Source organism: Thrips palmi, unplaced genomic scaffold (genome assembly GCF_012932325.1).
Source record: "Thrips palmi isolate BJ-2018 unplaced genomic scaffold, TpBJ-2018v1 HiC_scaffold_19, whole genome shotgun sequence".
In the NCBI taxonomy this organism is placed as follows: domain Eukaryota; kingdom Metazoa; phylum Arthropoda; class Insecta; order Thysanoptera; family Thripidae; genus Thrips; species Thrips palmi.
Window position 1 is genome coordinate 5223307 of NW_023144628.1, and position 16036 is coordinate 5239342.

Below are 16036 nucleotides of genomic sequence, written 5' to 3' on the forward strand. Positions count from 1 at the left end.
TCCCCCCACCTCCTCCGTCATCCACGCCACGCCGCCGCCGCGCGGACCGGCGATATGGCCAAGGCCGCGGGGTCATTGGGTCATGGGTGGAGGGCCTCTAGGCACGGGTCGAACCATTCCGTCATTTTCGGGACTACGACCACGCACCCACCGCCGCCGCCCCGTTGGTCTGCTCGGCCTGGGGCTTGGCCTGCTGGGCCGGCGACGCGGTGTCACCGCAGCGCGCCCCGCCCGGGGCACGTCAAGTGGGGCTCCACGCAGCGCCCGCCGCCGCCCGGCCCGCCCCGGCCCGCCCCGGCCCGCCGCCCGCCCCGCCCGCCCCGCCCGCCCCCCCGCGCCCGCGCCCGCCGCGACCTGAGCTTCTGTGTGAAGCTGTGCGTGAGCCGCGATGCGGCGATCGCGGCCGATAAAAACAGCGCGCCCAGGCGTGGCGGGCGGGGCGGGGGTCGCATGGCCGCATGGACTTCGCCGTCAACCATTCTGAAACCAGAGTCGTCCTTATCAATGGCACACGTGCGCAGTGCGCGCTCGGTGTCCGCCTAGCCGGCCTAGCGCAGTCTAGCGTAGCCTGGCCGACAGGGAGACCTTTGCCCCGAGGAAGTGTCAGGAGCGGCTGCCCTCCCGCAGGGCCTAGTTTTGTTTCAGACAGACAGCGCCTATGGTACTCATTGTCACCCTTCGTCTGTAACAAGCAGAGTGGCGCAGTGAAAGTGTGCTGGGCCCATAACTCAGAGGTCCGAGGATCGAATCCTTGCTCTGCTGGTCTCTTTTTGTTGTTGTTGTCGCGTTGTGGGCAGAGTGGGACAGGGCGAGCGTGTGCCGCTTTCGAGTGGGCACTGTGGCTTTGCTTCAATCTGCTTTGCACGCGGCGCACAGCGCGCGCCTTCCCCGGATTTCCCCAGCAAACAGCAAAGCACGGCAAAGCCGCGAGTGTTTTGAATGCGGCGCCACCGCCTCAGCGGCCTCTGGCGGCGGAAAGGGGACTAATGCGGAGGGAGGGAGAAGGGGAGGGGAAGGGGGCGGGGCGGGGTGCCGAGTCGCCGCCGAGGCGCTTGGCGCTTGGGGCCTAGGTCCGGCGGTCAGAGTTGCAACGTCAGTGCCTGGGAGAGTGTCTGTGTCAGTGTCCGTCCGTAGTCCGTGGTGAATCAAAGCCGCTGGCACGTGCCCTGCACTACACCGTTTGTGTAGCCATTCCAGTGCCGCTGCAGGATTGTGTGCGAACCCTCGGCCATCGGCATCGGCCCCTCCTCTGGCGACCGTGCGGCCCCCTCGGCCCCTCGCCCCCTCGCCCCTTGTCACAACACTGCCGCTTCATCCCCATCCAAACATGTTCACCAGGGACGTCACCATCAAGTGGGCATTCCTCTTAGCCCTTGTTTATGGTGAGTTCGACCTTCACGGCCTCTGCGACCCAACTGTCTGCCCCCCCTGCAGCTTTGCTTGAAACATTTTATCGAAGGTGGATTTTGGTCTCTCACCAGGTGCAACGTTGGTGCTGTCAGATGACGACTTAGATTTGGATTTGCCTGATGTTGAAGGACCTAAATTGTCTGACATCCCTGGTTTTGAGAATTTGCCCATCAACAAATCAGCTTTACCGGACCCTGCTGAAATTGAGAGAGTCCTCAGGGAAAAGTGTGTAAGGATTGGTGGAGAAGAAGCTTTCAATGCGGCAAAGGTATGCATGCTGTTCATGATTTTAAAAATTGTATTGCCTTTGGATGAATGTTCTACAATGTGGTTTGGTTTTTCAGAATGCGAAGAGCGAGGCTGAACAGTGTCTGCGAGGCCTTATTGATTTTAAGCAGTTAACCGAGGAAATGGAAAAGGCTAAACCAACCGGTGACTTGGATGAAGTTTTCCGAAAATATTGCAAGTAAATGGTTCATGGCCCTATTCCAAGATTGACAAGACAGAACTTCTTACTTTTGAGCTTTGCGTAATGTCATTTCATTCATACTTGCAGAAAATCTCCAATTTTGGAAGGGTGCATTATGGACTTTGTTAATGCATCAAACCAGTGTTTAACTGAGGCTGAGCGTGGCTCAAAACAGCTTATTCACAATGTCACTAAGCAGCTCTTGGGTTTTGTGTGCTACAAGGAAGGAGATCGTATTGCACGTGAGTGTTATTATATTCACGCCTCCTCTGGTAAATGCCATTTTTTAAAGTAATTTATTCCCAATATATTCCTTGTAGTGTTTATTGCTGAAAGTGGTCCTGAGTGCTTGTCTGATAAGAAGGAGGCTGTAATGCATTGTGTCAATACTACATTTGGCAAGCACCTCCCAAGTGGCACCCCTAACGTCTTCGATTTGCCTCAACTGATTATGGGAACAGAAGAGTGCAAGTAAGTTTCATTGATGTAATTTATTACTGTTAATGACCCTTAACTTTTAATCTAATCTTAATGAATTTCTGAAACATTTTCAGGGATGTGTGCAGTGTGCGTCGTTGTGTCGTGAAGGAATTAGAACAGTGCAAAGAGCCAACTCCTGCCAACATTGTGCAAGCAATGTTTGATTATGTCCTCAAGGTAACTCCTTGTGACTGCAAAGCTGCCCCACTTCGTGCCAATCTTAGTAGCAGTTCAAATGTGTTTAGATCAGACTTTATTAGTCTAGCACTTAGCTCATTAATTTTGTTCCTCACTTTACATTAACTTTTACTGTAAATTTCATTGGATATGAAATAATTTTACCAATTTATTCCTTCTCTCTTAAAAAAAAAAATTCTTTTAAATGTTAATTTAGGGGTCTTTATATAGACTAAGCACTATGATCAAAATTGTTATAATTTTATCTGCAATGGTGAAAACATAATCAGGGTACTCAGCACCTAAGTGCCTATATGTTGTGAAATGCATAACCTTTCATAGCTTGTGATGAATGCAATAATTGTAACTAAGCCAAATAGAAGCTGTGCAGTTCCAAGTAAACAGTGCTTTGCTGCTCTTGGGTTACTGTTTGATTTTGTTTTACTTCATTATACACTGACTGATGTAGACCAGGGCTGTTGTGAAAATGGCTCTTTTATTTCCAATCATAAATCTTATTAGTTGTTTTTAATTTATATAAGGAGTGTTTCTGCTGTAGGATTATTGTTTTGAAGAGTAATTTCTCTTTTAACTGTATTGCCAATGAAGGAGGCAAAATGAATTAAACTGTACTTTTTTAAATATATTTATTCCACAAATCCTAGAAAGCTCAATGCTGGAAACCATTAGTGAAGTCTTGTCGTTCCGATTTTTGTAGCTTTTGGACCATACTGTTCTTTTCATCTCTTTTGACTGCATCATGTTGTCTCCGTCCTTAATTTTAGATTGCACATTTGCAGTGGTGTACATAGTATGCGCAAAAGAGAATGCTTACAAGGCTAAACCACAACACAAATGGACTACGCCATTGCATATATTTCTATTATATTCTGTTCATAAAGAGTTGGTCTTGCGAATTTGTATGGTCAAATGTCTTTGGCAATGTTTACATATAGATGAACCAATCAAGTCAATGAGTATCTTCTTATAGACTCTACCTACATTCTTGTTTCCATTTTAATTTTTATGTTAAGTTTACAACTATTGTGGGCTGATGTAGCCCAGGCTGTGATGGGCTTCTGGATTTGGCAATTTACTTGTAAGTCAAGTAGTTCATAATTCACAAAAATTTTTGAAATTAAACTTTTATAAAAACACATTTGTCTTTTGTCTTTGAGAAAAGGTGAACTGTAGATTAAGACCACTCCCAATTTGTTGCTGTTTTTCACACGAACTAGCATTGAACTGGCTCAAACCGAGGTCCTGGTGGAGCCTGTAGTGAGATGTGGGTTTAAGTGGCTCAATACGCAAAGACAGCAGAATTTTTTTGCCAGTGGAGCCTACGATCTGGCATGTGTTCCAACAAAGAATGGGCATGAATCTCACAATATGGAAAACTTTTTCTATTTGCCATTGAGTCTCAAGGTGGTATCTTTTTGTTGGTGTACTGAGGGAAGAACCAGAAGGGTAAGTGATTTACCAGTAAGTCAAAGTTTAATAATAAATTTTAATCATGGTATTCTTAAAGTGAAACAAAACATAAAGACGCTTAACATTGCAAAAGGGCTTGTACATTATTTTAAAAAGCAGTCTCTGTTTGAGGCAAAAAAAGGCAGTACATTAATGTTGAATCAAACAATTTATTATACAGAAGTTTATGTATGAAGAGATTCTTTTGTTTCCAAATTTGGTTTCTATCTCATTCTCATGCATGATTCTATTACATGGATTCTAATAATTCATAACAGAAAAATAAACTAGACTATGGAATAATGAACGCTACAATTCATGCAGTTGCCTGGCATTCTACTTTTACAAGGAAACGAATTTACAAATTTCTTAAAGCCATTGTACAAAGTTCAAGAAGCTTCACTGTACACTACTGTACACTAAGGTAATGAGGTTTCAGAGTTAAAAGTGCTTTCGGACATGAAGAGAATTTGCCAAGTCAAACAAAATAAAAATCTAAAATAAAATAAAATAAAAAGGAAAAACAGACATATAAGACAGGACAGTCACAACAAAATCATAATTCAAGATTCCAAATACTGATAAGTTACTCATGTGCCGCATCCAAATCACAACCAGGTTGTCAACTGCCTTTAAAGAAAACAAAACCAAAAGGCCAAACATTTTTTAAAGAATTAAAAGAAAACAGAGGAAATCATTTAAATAAAACAACAGATCTAAAATATGAGACACTATTAGCAAAATTATAAATAATACTATCTATTGGACCAACTGCATTACACTATTCAAATACTGAAGCACAGAAATTAAATGATTGCTGTGCCATAGATGCAGGTACAAGTTATGAATAGATCATTCCTCAAAAGTTCAATCAATATTGAAAGGTAAAAATTATAAAGAAATTTCAATTTTACTAGGAAGAAAGAAAGTGGCTTATCCTTGAAGACAGGATTGCTTAAGTACACAGTTTAGCAATAAAAGTCAAATTTAAAATTAACTTCTTAACAGTATTATGCAAACCTGATTTGTGGTCAGCTAAATTTACGTTTGTACTGTCATTTTCAGCAATGTGATGTAAAATTTATGCTTTTGAACATTTTGTATAAACCTTCAGTTCAGTCAGTTATGTTATGAAGACAGCATAGGCCATCAAATGTTACTCATGGTAGCTCTTTAAAATACTAACATTAGAGAGACTTGGAGGCCGAGCCTTACCAGTTAACATACATACATCGGTTCAGTTCCAAACATTACAATTACTTTTTAAGTTAGCTATAAGACATTTTTTCTTTAAGTCCAACAATGACTTGAATTTTACCTCAGCTAAGAGTAACTCACGACATTCCAGTAAGATATGGTAACCATGAATGCTTTCACCATTCATACTATTTACTTTTACCAGGTAACCCTGAAAGATAGATCTAGCTCTACTGCTAACTTTTTTTTTTTTTGATGAGTAAGAAAAATGGCAAGAGGAAGTTTAGCAAGATGAAAGGAAGCAGGTTTCTGATGCACTTTGGAGTGCAAATAAATAATTGGCAAGGAAAATCTGGCCAAATATTGTAGCAAATGCTGGATGCATACAGTTTGTGCCATTAGCTATTTGAGAGATGAGTGTAGGACTTGTTTATAATGTTGCTTACAATGCAAGCAATGAGTGTAATTATGTAAGTTCAAGCACAATTTCATGCGTAGTTGCAAAAAAATAAAAGATTACAAGCTGCAATGAAACCATCCCTTACACAAATAAGGAAGCATAACACTAATATGCTCCACAGTCAGATCACAGACTCTTCCAACCTATAATGTCTAAGTGCAAAATTTAATTTACTGTTTCAAAACTCTTGTGTTAACAAAAGTGCTCAAAAGTTCTTCAATCATGCTGTAAAATTGAGGTATGTGATACTGATTTCCTTTTAGTTTTGAGAAAAAAAAAAAAAAAAAAAGGATCAGTCATGCACAAATAAGCAATAGGAAAACTGACACACATGACTAAATGCTAAACACAACCAACACGTCACAGCATGTCACTACACACTGATGAAGAATCCTCTTCATCCAAAGAAAGTTTTGAGTCATATGGTGTCATATTATAGTATATACTAGCGAAGGACGACCGTAATGAAGGGGTTATCTCTTCGCCACATGCCAATGGAGCTATACTAGGACCAGAGCCAACTGATGGGGGTCTTCTGAAGTTGGTCATCGAAATCTTACGTTGTCGTCGGAAGTTTCGGTATCCAGAAGCCTTTCCCACGCTGCTGCATCGTCCCAATACGCTGGAATCAAAGAACAAAAATCATGAGTTATTGAAGGATAATGCAAGCATTTAATTCAGGCACTTTAAAAACACCGAACAATTTTAATGTCAAATCAAAAGAATCAAGGCAAAAACATTTGTTTTAAAATGTTGTAGGGTGTTAGGTGAACCAAAAATCATACCTCTTTCGTCTTGCTAGGCTTCTTCAACTTTGCTGAGGGGACGGAGGACAATCCTTGGGTCAGGCTCCAGCATGCGCTCGCTCTCTTCGTTGCTGTGAGCGACAAACACATGCACACAACATACATCTAAGTTAGTTTGTTAAATTAAAGGAAACAACACATCTACAATAGTGTTATTAAGCATGGATAACCACACAAAACTTTAAGGAAATTAATCTGACAACTTCAAACATTCATTTGCGGTCAAACACAACCCTATGAAAGCTAGCTGAACTTTTAACTCACCAGTCTTTATTATCACTGCCCATTAACTTGCGTCGTTCCTCTTCATCAGCAACCAGGTTGGGAGGTTGATACGCGACCTCCGACACTGGGGCATACTGCGCAGTGACCAGCAGGTCGGTAGACGGGTTCAGCGTCAAAATCTGCAATGGCATACTTTGTTCAGAGTGGCCATTTGTTGCACAACATTGTTTTTAAAAAAATTAACCAAAAATCAATGCTTTACAAATTAAATTTTAACGGCTACACTTATTTTCCTCAAGGCTTCTATAAATGCTACTAAAAATCAAGTTCAAAAGACACCAACCAAAATTTAATATGAATAAAATTACATAAAAGCTGATGTGGCAAAGCTAGCAAATGGGCTACATGACAGAAATGGGTAAGAAATAATATATTAACTGTTGCCTACACCAGCCTGACCAAACAACTACATCTAAAAAAGACAAACGAATACCACGGATAATAAACAAAGATGTGCAACAAATGTACCAAACAAATTTCATCAGTCCTGCAGAAACACAAGTCTCCAAAGTAACATTAAAATAACTTCATGTAGGTTAGTTTCAATTAGAACTAGTAGCTTGAACAATTAAGTTTTCTTCAATTCTTTCCTTTTCATAAAATTGATAAAATTGTCTACAATATACAAGTATATGTAACATGCATGGTGCCGTTCATGGTGCCGATGTCCACAGGATGTCCCTTTAGTACGAGGCCCCACCTGTCCATTGCCCGCTTGATTTTCTCGGAGTTGGCGTGCCATGCGCTGTTCCTTAGATGGGAAGCAAGGACAATTCTTGCGACGTCTCTCGGCTCGTACATAATATGATAACATCAGGAGTCCAATCAACATTAGGATGGCACCAATGATCAAAATCACCAAATCTGAAAAACACACAATTACATAATTAATAACATGAGATTGTCAAAATAAAGTCTCAACATAATGAATGTGTGCCCTTACCTGTAGATTCACCTTCCGGTAAATTACTGTTACTTGAGTCTATTTCATGTTGATGTTTGTTCCCTATGTCCACAGCACCCTCAATTACCATAATCAGACCAGCTGCTAATGAAAATAAACCCAAAATAAGGAGGAGCCATTGTGTACACCTAGCCCCCCTGAAATAGAAAATAAAGCAAACATAATGTTAGTATTTGGTTCAATATTCAAAATACATATAGATCAGCATTATTTTGCATGGGCTCACCGTAGACCCTGGCTAACAGTTTGGCTAAGGTAACCAGACGGCCCATGCTGTTCGTAACTGACAGTTGTTGGCTGATACACTGGTCCGCTACCTGGCATCTGTAAAAAAAGTGCACAGAACCTTGTTGTTTAAATATAATCAAAATGAAAACAACCATAAAATCAACTAAAGAGTTGGAATAAATGGGTAAATAAATAAACTGATTTAGGAACAAGTGGATACTTAAATCAACATTTACGCCTGTATTACAAAAACGATTCAAATAAAAGTATGCCACCAAGGAAAGCGGAAGCAAAAATTGAATGGAACATGAGAATGAATGGCATCTGGTTTCTACACAAGGACAAACAACCTAACCTATCTTCGATCGTTATTGTTTACCCGAATGAATATTTAGGAAGCGAGAAGTCATAAAACATAAGTATGCAAAATAATAACAACAGTGAAGACGCGTCCGAGGAATTTTCAGGAGTATCTATTGGTACAATTATGTTCTCAAAGTCACATCAGAAATGGTCCAGTTTTTGACATTTCTGTTTATAAAGCGGAACTGTACGTAAGGTGTCCAAAAGAGAAATTAATCCAATACCTTGAGACAGGTGCACAATCTTCAGTTCACAACTGTTGATACCTATCAAACTTCAGTCTGAAAATGTAAACAGACGGGATTTACTGATGTTTCATCACAAAACTATGCATCTGTAGTGTGTCATGACAGAGAAAAGACGTCTGCTAGGCAGACACTCGCGCCACGGGAAGACACAAGGCAGTCACCGGCAGAGATCCGGATCGATGAGTTTGTGGCGCGAAGTTTGAACGGATTTAATTTCTGGGTTTCAGCAGATAGGCACAGGTAACTGTGAAGCAGTATTTGTAGTGAAGTCCCGCCTTGCAAGCATCAGGAGACTAGTCTTCTGTCAACGCAGTCTTCTACAGGCATGCATGATTATGCACCAAGACGAAAGGAGTCGGTAGGTTCAGGCAGAATTTTATCTGAGTACTGCAAATGAATTTATTGATGGAAGTGCAACGCAGTGATTATAAAATTTTTATTCGCCAATAAATCATAAGCAACAGCACAATGTTTTTTAAAAAAATAAATAAAAACTACTTGAAAGAAGAAAAAAATACAAAATTGGGAAATATTAATTGATTGATTAGCATGACTTGCAATATAAGTACATTTTTAGAAAATAACACAGGTTTGTCTACTGATTAGGAAGCTAATGGACTCGGAGTTGTGTTGCTTCTCTTGAAGCCCTAGCTGCGTTGTCAAGGTATTCATTGTAGGAGTTCCACACCTCATCATAAAGCTGAAATCAGACAATCAAATTTGAAGAGTTTTGTTGGTTTGATAAGACTTAAAAGATTAAACTGAACAAAAAGGGAATCTAAATTACACTAGCAGCACATACCTTTTTATACTCTTCATCATTATCAGTAACTTGTTGTAACTCAAGACATAAAATTTCAATAGTCCTAATTGGCAAACAGGTAGGGCTAACAATGAGCCCCCTCAGGCTAAGTTTATCTTTCCCCGCTTGGAGGCACTCCAGTGCTAAGAATCCTGCCTCAATCAAACGGCCGCTTCCTAAAAGAAGCCTCAAAAGCTCTGGGAGATTCCTCTCCTGAAAGCCATACCAGAGAATTATCAGACACAGTGAGCTTATGAGAACGCTGACTCCACAGCTCTGGTAATCATCATATGTGAATTGAAGACTTACCTTGTACGATGTGACCAACCAATTCGGGAGGAAAACACCTAAAGCTAATAATCTGCTGGATACTGCCTTGTGAAGAGCAGTTTGCATTTCTTCTTCACAGTTCATCAATATTACTTGTAACAAACGCCAGGCTAGTTTTACTGGATTGCCCTCATCAATGCCCAAACCTAAAAACAAGCATGATTTACAGAAAATCTTAACATTTGATGCTTGGTCTGCAAACCTAATTGAAATGGATTGAGGATATAAGGCACTCACCTCGTAAATCATTTTCAGAAAGCCATTCCCACGCGACAGTAGGATCTCTATTCGCACTTTCTATGTTTGTCAACCTTACACAGGCAGATGCAAGACATTCAAGAACAGGCTGGAATTTTAATTTGTGAGCTTTGCATAATTTTATTGCAGCTTGATACATGCCAACTTGAGACAAAACTGCAACTAACTCACTTGGAGCAAGGCGACATCCTAAGACAAAGAAAAGTACCATATTTCAAATCACAGTTTACAAACATAAAGTGAAAGCAATTGAATTTGTGTTTTGGTCTTATTCTATTTACTACCTGTGCGTTTGTACTTGTCAGGAGAATGTCTTAGAAGCCTTAATCGACACTGAACTACTTCATATTCATTTCGGATGTGACAAATTTCCATGACATCAACCTCTCTTCTCCATTCAGGCTTATTTAACTGTAAAGACAAATTGTGCAGAATGAAATGGAATGCCTGTTTCAAACTACTGGTTCAAGACAAAAATATGACCTTTGAATGTAAGTGCTTCCTTACCTCTTCTCCATCATTCCCTCGCTTTGGACTCATCCCAGTAATGTCCTCATCAGCCTCACTGGACACCACTGGCTTCACAATCCATGCATAATTTGGCTCCACTAACTGAAGAGCATTCAAACATGCTAAGTAACATTTGGCCTGTCGTTCAGTCAACTCAGCAGAATGTGTTCCCTCACACCCTAGGCGCATGCCTTGCTCATACATGACAGTGGCGGCTGGAATGGAAACATAACACATGTTTAAAAGTCCTCAGCCATCTATGATGCTAAGTCAAGTATTCAATTATTGTGGTTCTAGCTACCTTTTCTGAAGTTAAGTTTCTTGATATGGAATGCATACAGGAAATTATAAAATGAAGGATTAGTAATGTCTAAAGACCGAGCCCTTGATTCTACAATTCTTTCAAGATCCTGCACAAGATTTTCGTAGGGAAACTCAAGCAGAAGATCAAGCCTGCGCAGCTCAAACAGATTAACAACCAGTTGCCTCAGACAGTCTACTCGACGTGCACTGTCTGGATTTGAGTTGAGGGATTGATAGGCCTCCTGGTGATGCTCTAATCTTAAATGATTCACAAAAGCAATTGAATGAAGAGTAGGCTGAAATCACAGAAAATAAAAACAATGAAGTAATTCACAAAGATGAAATTGGTTCCATGTAAATAATACGGACATACCAAATCTGGGTCATCTCTCTCTGCCTCCCGAATAGCAATTTCAGCGAGTTGAATGACACAGTCAGGGCAATTTTGTTGTTCAAACATTTGAATAACCTGAAACAAGACGACAGATGTACACACAAATCAGTTGCGTTGATAACAGTGACAATCACAAAAGTACTCTATTTGTTCTTAAAAAGCAAACCTTTAACAAGTAAGTAACCAACAGACGACTTTCTGAATATTCTTCTGAGGTTCCCACGATTGCCTCCAGGAAGGGTTCTCTTCTGCCACGCTGTTCTGTTCGTAAACCAACTGATGCATCAACAAGGAGGTCAACGGCTTTGTGAGCTTCGCCCATATCAAGAAGAGCTGAGCCAAGCAGAAACTTTCCTAGGAGAAAACAAAAGAAAACCATATAAATGATCTGGCTAAGACCAAACCACATAGGTATGTTTTATTAGCCCCGTGAACATGCACTTACTGGAGCAGATGTTTGATTCACACCACTTGCTCAGAAGACGAACATACTCCTGCACGAGTAGATGTTGACAAGATGATAAAAGAAATTCTGGGAAGATGAAATGATTTGTGATTGGCCATCTAGATAGTTATTAAGAAAACAACATTGTTCATACTGTCAAAATGGAATATATATATACAGTTTGAGGGAAACCCTCCAGAAAGGATACATCAGCTTTGATAGCAGAGCCACAAATGAGAGCATTGAGTGGTCAGCATCAAGGCTGGAGGCTGCCATATATCTATGGACCTGATGAACACCAGTTGCCTGAAGAAACAGTTCAAGCAGGGAGTAAGACTTCTGCATTCCTCGAACTGAACCAAGCACTGCGGCAGCGGCAGCAGCTGTATCACTGACGTCAGTGAGTTGGAGAATGGACATTCTCTGAATACTATTTTCCCTGAAACAATGCACAATTATTACAATAACAAAAAAATAAACAGACTAAGTTTGTTAAATTTTATGTTTGTTGCATAGTACTTACAACACATTTGGTTTAACAATTGGTGATGCAGGTGTTTGACAAATCCAAACCATTACTAAGTAAGCCTGAATGAGAGTAACTGTCTGTGGCATCAGACGATTTTTTAGTTCGTGGTTTATACTAACAGAGCTATGTTCCTCACTTAATTGAAGAATAATATGTTGCAGCAGTAACAAATTCCGACAGAGGGAGAACCTAAAAAAAAGGTTTAAATATTTGATTGAGTACAATAAGAGAAAAATTTCCATACATTACAAGTGAAGATGAAATGCTAATGTATGAACCTACCTCATTACGGCCACTTGACGAGTCGTTTCAGCTATAGTGCTAATGCCAATGTGACTGCTGAAGAGTTGTCCAACTGACAACAGTTGCCGAGCCATATCAAAAGCTGTAATGAGAAGTTCAGTGAATTAAGGTTCCACTGTTCATGAATGGAAACAGTTTAAAGAATCAATTAATTGACTCACATGGCAATTCATAAGAATTTTGGTCCATATCCATGATAGGGGACAAAAACAAGCGCTGGAGAAGGTAATCAATTGCAGCAGGTATGTTTACAATGTTTCTCAAATACTGCTCAAGGTCCATGAGATCAAAGCCAAACTCCTGTAAAATTTAAACATTCAAAGAAAAAAAAGGGCGGAAAAAAGATAAGTATCTGATATTGAGTGTAAGGACATGAATCAACTTCTCACAAACTACAATATACCTCAGACATAGAGTCACTTTGAAGAAGCTCCTGCGCAAGTTTCCCAATGACCACTTCTGGGCTGAGTAAGCGATACAAGTCTCGTTCAACACTTGATTTTATGTCTTCACTAAGACGCAGTTCCAACATATTTATGACCTGAACTAGGTTGGATGCATCAGCATCTGAAATAACAAGATAAATTATACAAGAAAGTCAAGAAATAGTCCTGCAGGACTCAAGTATTTTAATCTTCAATACTGGATCTCATTATTACTGTAACTCTTTTTACTGAATGAAACTTACTCAGACCCATGAATTCAGAATTAGCTTCTTGTCCGAGGCCAGCTGTGAACAACATCTCCAGTGGATCCATTGGCCTCAGAAGAGACACATAAGACTTGTTGACAAGAGCTACTCCAGATGTTGGTTGAGAATTATTTTGACTTGTACCACTTGGAGATAAAAGCACCAATCCTATCGGGCGACTACCAGATAAGTGGTATTGTATACAACAAGAGTAAAACTTTCCCCAACATCTGTTGGCAACCTCTAGATATTCTTCATCAGAAACATCATTCTGTAGTTCAAGATATTCTTCATCAGAAAACTCATTTTGAATTTCATTCTCTACAGCCTGACAGACACGCTCTTTTAGATTGAAGGTATTTAAGGTAATCATTTCATTCATAAACAATTCAGGACAGCGACGGAATATCTGCAAATACAAATGGATTGAAAGAGACTGAACTACATGAGGAAAGCAAAAGAATGAAATTACCAAAAGATTCAAATAGATTGACTTACACTCAGGGCTTTGACGATAACATGAAGTGAAAATCTACCCGGGTGAAATACATAAGATACATAAGCTTGTCTAGGATCTGTCATTGTATCATTAACAACAAACTCCCGATCAGGGCCTGGCTCCAGCACAGCAGGCCGCCAATATGTATCCACACCTGCTGGAGAAGGCCGAATATTGACAGTAGACACTGCGGTGTCTCCTTGGGTGTTTCGCCAAACTGCCCAGAGCTGTGATTGGCACAATGCAAAGTCCACAAGGTCCTGACCCTGAAAATAAATATTAGGTTACGATCATTTTCTGGAACGGATACAGTGTAAGCAAATGCAAGTGTGTGTCTTGGACTTACAGAGGGTGCTCGGATGCTAAAAAGACGACTTGGCCGGAAACTGCCTGATAAATAGGTCACTTGTAGTACTACAAATTGACACTCAGAGGCAAAGCACAGAAACACACCCAAGAGCAAGTCATTGTCATTTCCTCCTGCAACGACAGCCTTCTTGAGGACATGGCTCTGCGCACCCTGAGTCATATTTCTACCCTGTTCTGCAGCGTCATCAAGGACATCAGATACTGAAATGCACTGTCCTCTGCCACATGACCAAATTCGAAGTTGCCCACTGCGACCCAGACAAAATAAATATGTATCGGACCCAAAGGAATGTAGAGTCATGCTAGCCACAACATTTTCTTCGTTGGAGCGTCCACGCAGAGCACCAGGCAAAAAGAAGAGACGAGACGTCAAAGACTCCTGCTTCAGCTCCTGAGTAGCAACTGTTCCATTGAAGTCATTATGTCGAGCCAAAAGAATAGTTCCATTGGTGTAAGCCAATGCAAAAAGTGCATCATTATTAGAGCACAACCAGGATGCTGAACAATAAGGCATCAATGTGTCTGAAACAATTAAGACATTGAGATAAAAAAATCTTCCTTATTTTGAAAACTAAAATGTACACTCTAATAAATTGAGGTTCATACTTGTAGCATTATTGCTAATGACATAAAAAGTAGCAGGATCTCGGGCATCAGGAGCATTGGCAAAGACAGACTGTACACTTGAATCAGATTGCTGATTCCATACAAAACCCTAAAAATAAACAAAGTGATAAGAAATTGATGATTCTTTGGAGCAAGTGCAGGGTGGCTCATGCATATCCGATAACATACCTGTCTGTTACCCCGATCATGGTATGTAAATTTAAGTCTATGTATGCTGGATACTGTGCACACAAGAACCACTATGCCTTGTTGTGTCTCATGAATAGTTAGCCCTTCAAGTACAGGTGAATCTTGAAATTTGTACCGCACTTGGTTGCCCACCAGATTCACATCTAAACTGTGCTCAACCAACTCAAGGATGTCATCGTACAAACGCCTGCAAGAGGAAATGGGATAAAATGAATCACAAGAGAAATACATTGAGCAGGTCATTACTTCAGTAGCCTACCAATAGATGTAGCGATTCCTAGCATATGCCTTGGAAGGGTCCTTATAGCTGTAGCCACCCGCTCTTTGAGGAACCTTGATGTCCTGAAGAGTACTTTGAGTGCCTCCTGCATCAGGCAACAAACAAACTTAGATAAAGTTACACACAACAATATACCTAAAAGATAGAAATCATAACAAAAGAATGGGGAGGGAACGTTGATTGTTTTTATTTGTAAGCAGACAGGAAATGTTTCAATGGAGAGAATGGAGTAAAATGTGCCATAGTAGGGTTAGGAACGAATGAAAAGTGTTTAACTCTTGAAAAATACGAATTGACCACCAGCAAACAAATAAGCATTATCAAAATTAAGAATTGCCCAATAGCTCCTCGCTTAATAATATGTCTAGGAGACTCAATTTAAATATCAAAGCACTTAAAACAAGTTAACGAGTGATTGTGAGTACCTGTATTCAAAGTGAAATCCTTCCATTTCTCTGGCACAGTCTGGTCGGGGATAACTTCCCGATAACATGGGCGCACTTGCTCCATATCCGTGACAAACTAACCGCTAACAACAATGTAAAATGACAATATTGTCGGATGTTTGTGTAAACATGAGGTTAGGCCGGCGCTGCGCCGGGTCCGTCCTTGATGTGGAAACGGAACTCGCAATGAAACTCGGGTCAGCAACGCAACAAATGTCACGCCTGAATGTTCAGACAGCTATTTAGACTCGTTGCACTTGACAACTTTTTGGAGTTTTAAGTCAAAACGCTCTTCTGGCAACACGCAGGAAAGTCAAATCCAAAAAGCAGCACTCTCGCGGCTTTTCGTCCCCTCTCGTTATTGGCCGGTTCGTGCAGTGGGGGGTGGCGCGAGGCTACTTCGATGACAAATTTGTCGTAAGCAAAACTGTTTAGGGAGGGCTCTAGGGAAGGCCGGGGAAGGATTACTTGTTATATTTAATTTTGTTATTCGTTTATTGCTTA

The 16036-nt window shown here is 40.7% G+C and overlaps 3 protein-coding genes across 7 annotated transcripts; 1 reads left to right on the top strand and 2 right to left on the bottom strand.

Annotated features, from left to right (window-relative positions):
* The first annotated feature begins 1037 nt into the window (after positions 1–1037).
* Positions 1038–3695, top strand: LOC117645683 (27 kDa hemolymph protein-like). The gene is made up of 6 exons (XM_034385998.1): positions 1038–1382; positions 1482–1678; positions 1755–1876; positions 1967–2121; positions 2200–2350; positions 2434–3695. The coding sequence occupies exons 1-6, from the start codon at positions 1328–1330 to the stop codon at positions 2660–2662; spliced, it is 909 nt and encodes a 302-aa protein (XP_034241889.1). The 5' UTR covers positions 1038–1327; the 3' UTR covers positions 2663–3695.
* A 328-nt stretch (positions 3696–4023) lies between these two features.
* LOC117645684 lies at positions 4024–8697 on the bottom strand. 5 transcript variants are annotated; one of them, XM_034386003.1, is made up of 7 exons: positions 8534–8691; positions 7945–8042; positions 7698–7855; positions 7455–7618; positions 6734–6828; positions 6449–6540; positions 6144–6285 (listed from the first exon to the last, which is right to left on the bottom strand). In XM_034386003.1, exons 2-6 carry the CDS (start codon positions 8040–8042, stop codon positions 6462–6464), a joined length of 594 nt encoding a protein of 197 aa, XP_034241894.1. In that variant the 5' UTR covers positions 8534–8691; the 3' UTR covers positions 6144–6285; positions 6449–6461. The 5 variants fall into 5 exon arrangements, with proteins under 5 accessions (XP_034241892.1, XP_034241890.1, XP_034241891.1 ...); XM_034386002.1 differs by having other exon boundaries at positions 6734–6873; XM_034386001.1 differs by lacking the exon at positions 6449–6540 and having other exon boundaries at positions 4024–6285; positions 8534–8697.
* Positions 8698–8976: 279 nt separating this feature from the next.
* LOC117645682 (nuclear pore complex protein Nup160 homolog) lies at positions 8977–15890 on the bottom strand. Its single transcript, XM_034385996.1, has 22 exons — positions 15512–15890; positions 15066–15171; positions 14786–14993; positions 14597–14705; positions 13968–14512; positions 13621–13887; positions 13120–13531; positions 12835–12998; positions 12593–12731; positions 12411–12513; positions 12123–12317; positions 11808–12038; positions 11600–11718; positions 11321–11508; positions 11134–11229; positions 10759–11056; positions 10455–10672; positions 10232–10358; positions 9927–10136; positions 9669–9835; positions 9360–9572; positions 8977–9257 (listed from the first exon to the last, which is right to left on the bottom strand). Exons 1-22 carry the CDS (start codon positions 15594–15596, stop codon positions 9168–9170), a joined length of 4290 nt encoding a protein of 1429 aa, XP_034241887.1. The 5' UTR covers positions 15597–15890; the 3' UTR covers positions 8977–9167.
* Positions 15891–16036: the final 146 nt, after the last annotated feature.

What these genes read in the sequence shown, in the direction of transcription:
- LOC117645683 (XM_034385998.1), top strand. Translation starts at nt 1,328, where the DNA reads ATGTTCACCAGGGACGTCACCATCAAGTGGGCATTCCTCTTAGCCCTT. An exon ending in CCTCTTAGCCCTTGTTTATG is followed by an intron (nt 1,383 to 1,481) that starts GTGAGTTCGACC and finishes GTCTCTCACCAG; the next exon opens with GTGCAACGTTGGTGCTGTCA. An exon ending in GGAAGGAGATCGTATTGCAC is followed by an intron (nt 2,122 to 2,199) that starts GTGAGTGTTATT and finishes TATTCCTTGTAG; the next exon opens with TGTTTATTGCTGAAAGTGGT.
- LOC117645684 (XM_034385999.1), bottom strand. Translation starts at nt 8,042, where the DNA reads ATGCCAGGTAGCGGACCAGTGTATCAGCCAACAACTGTCAGTTACGAA. An exon ending in ACTGTTAGCCAGGGTCTACG is followed by an intron (nt 7,856 to 7,944) that starts GTGAGCCCATGC and finishes TTTCTATTTCAG; the next exon opens with GGGGGCTAGGTGTACACAAT. An exon ending in ATCAAGCGGGCAATGGACAG is followed by an intron (nt 6,874 to 7,454) that starts GTGGGGCCTCGT and finishes ATGCCATTGCAG; the next exon opens with ATTTTGACGCTGAACCCGTC.
- LOC117645682 (XM_034385996.1), bottom strand. Translation starts at nt 15,596, where the DNA reads ATGGAGCAAGTGCGCCCATGTTATCGGGAAGTTATCCCCGACCAGACT. An exon ending in GAAACTTAACTTCAGAAAAG is followed by an intron (nt 10,673 to 10,758) that starts GTAGCTAGAACC and finishes TTTCCATTCCAG; the next exon opens with CCGCCACTGTCATGTATGAG. An exon ending in GAGGGAATGATGGAGAAGAG is followed by an intron (nt 10,359 to 10,454) that starts GTAAGGAAGCAC and finishes TTGTCTTTACAG; the next exon opens with TTAAATAAGCCTGAATGGAG.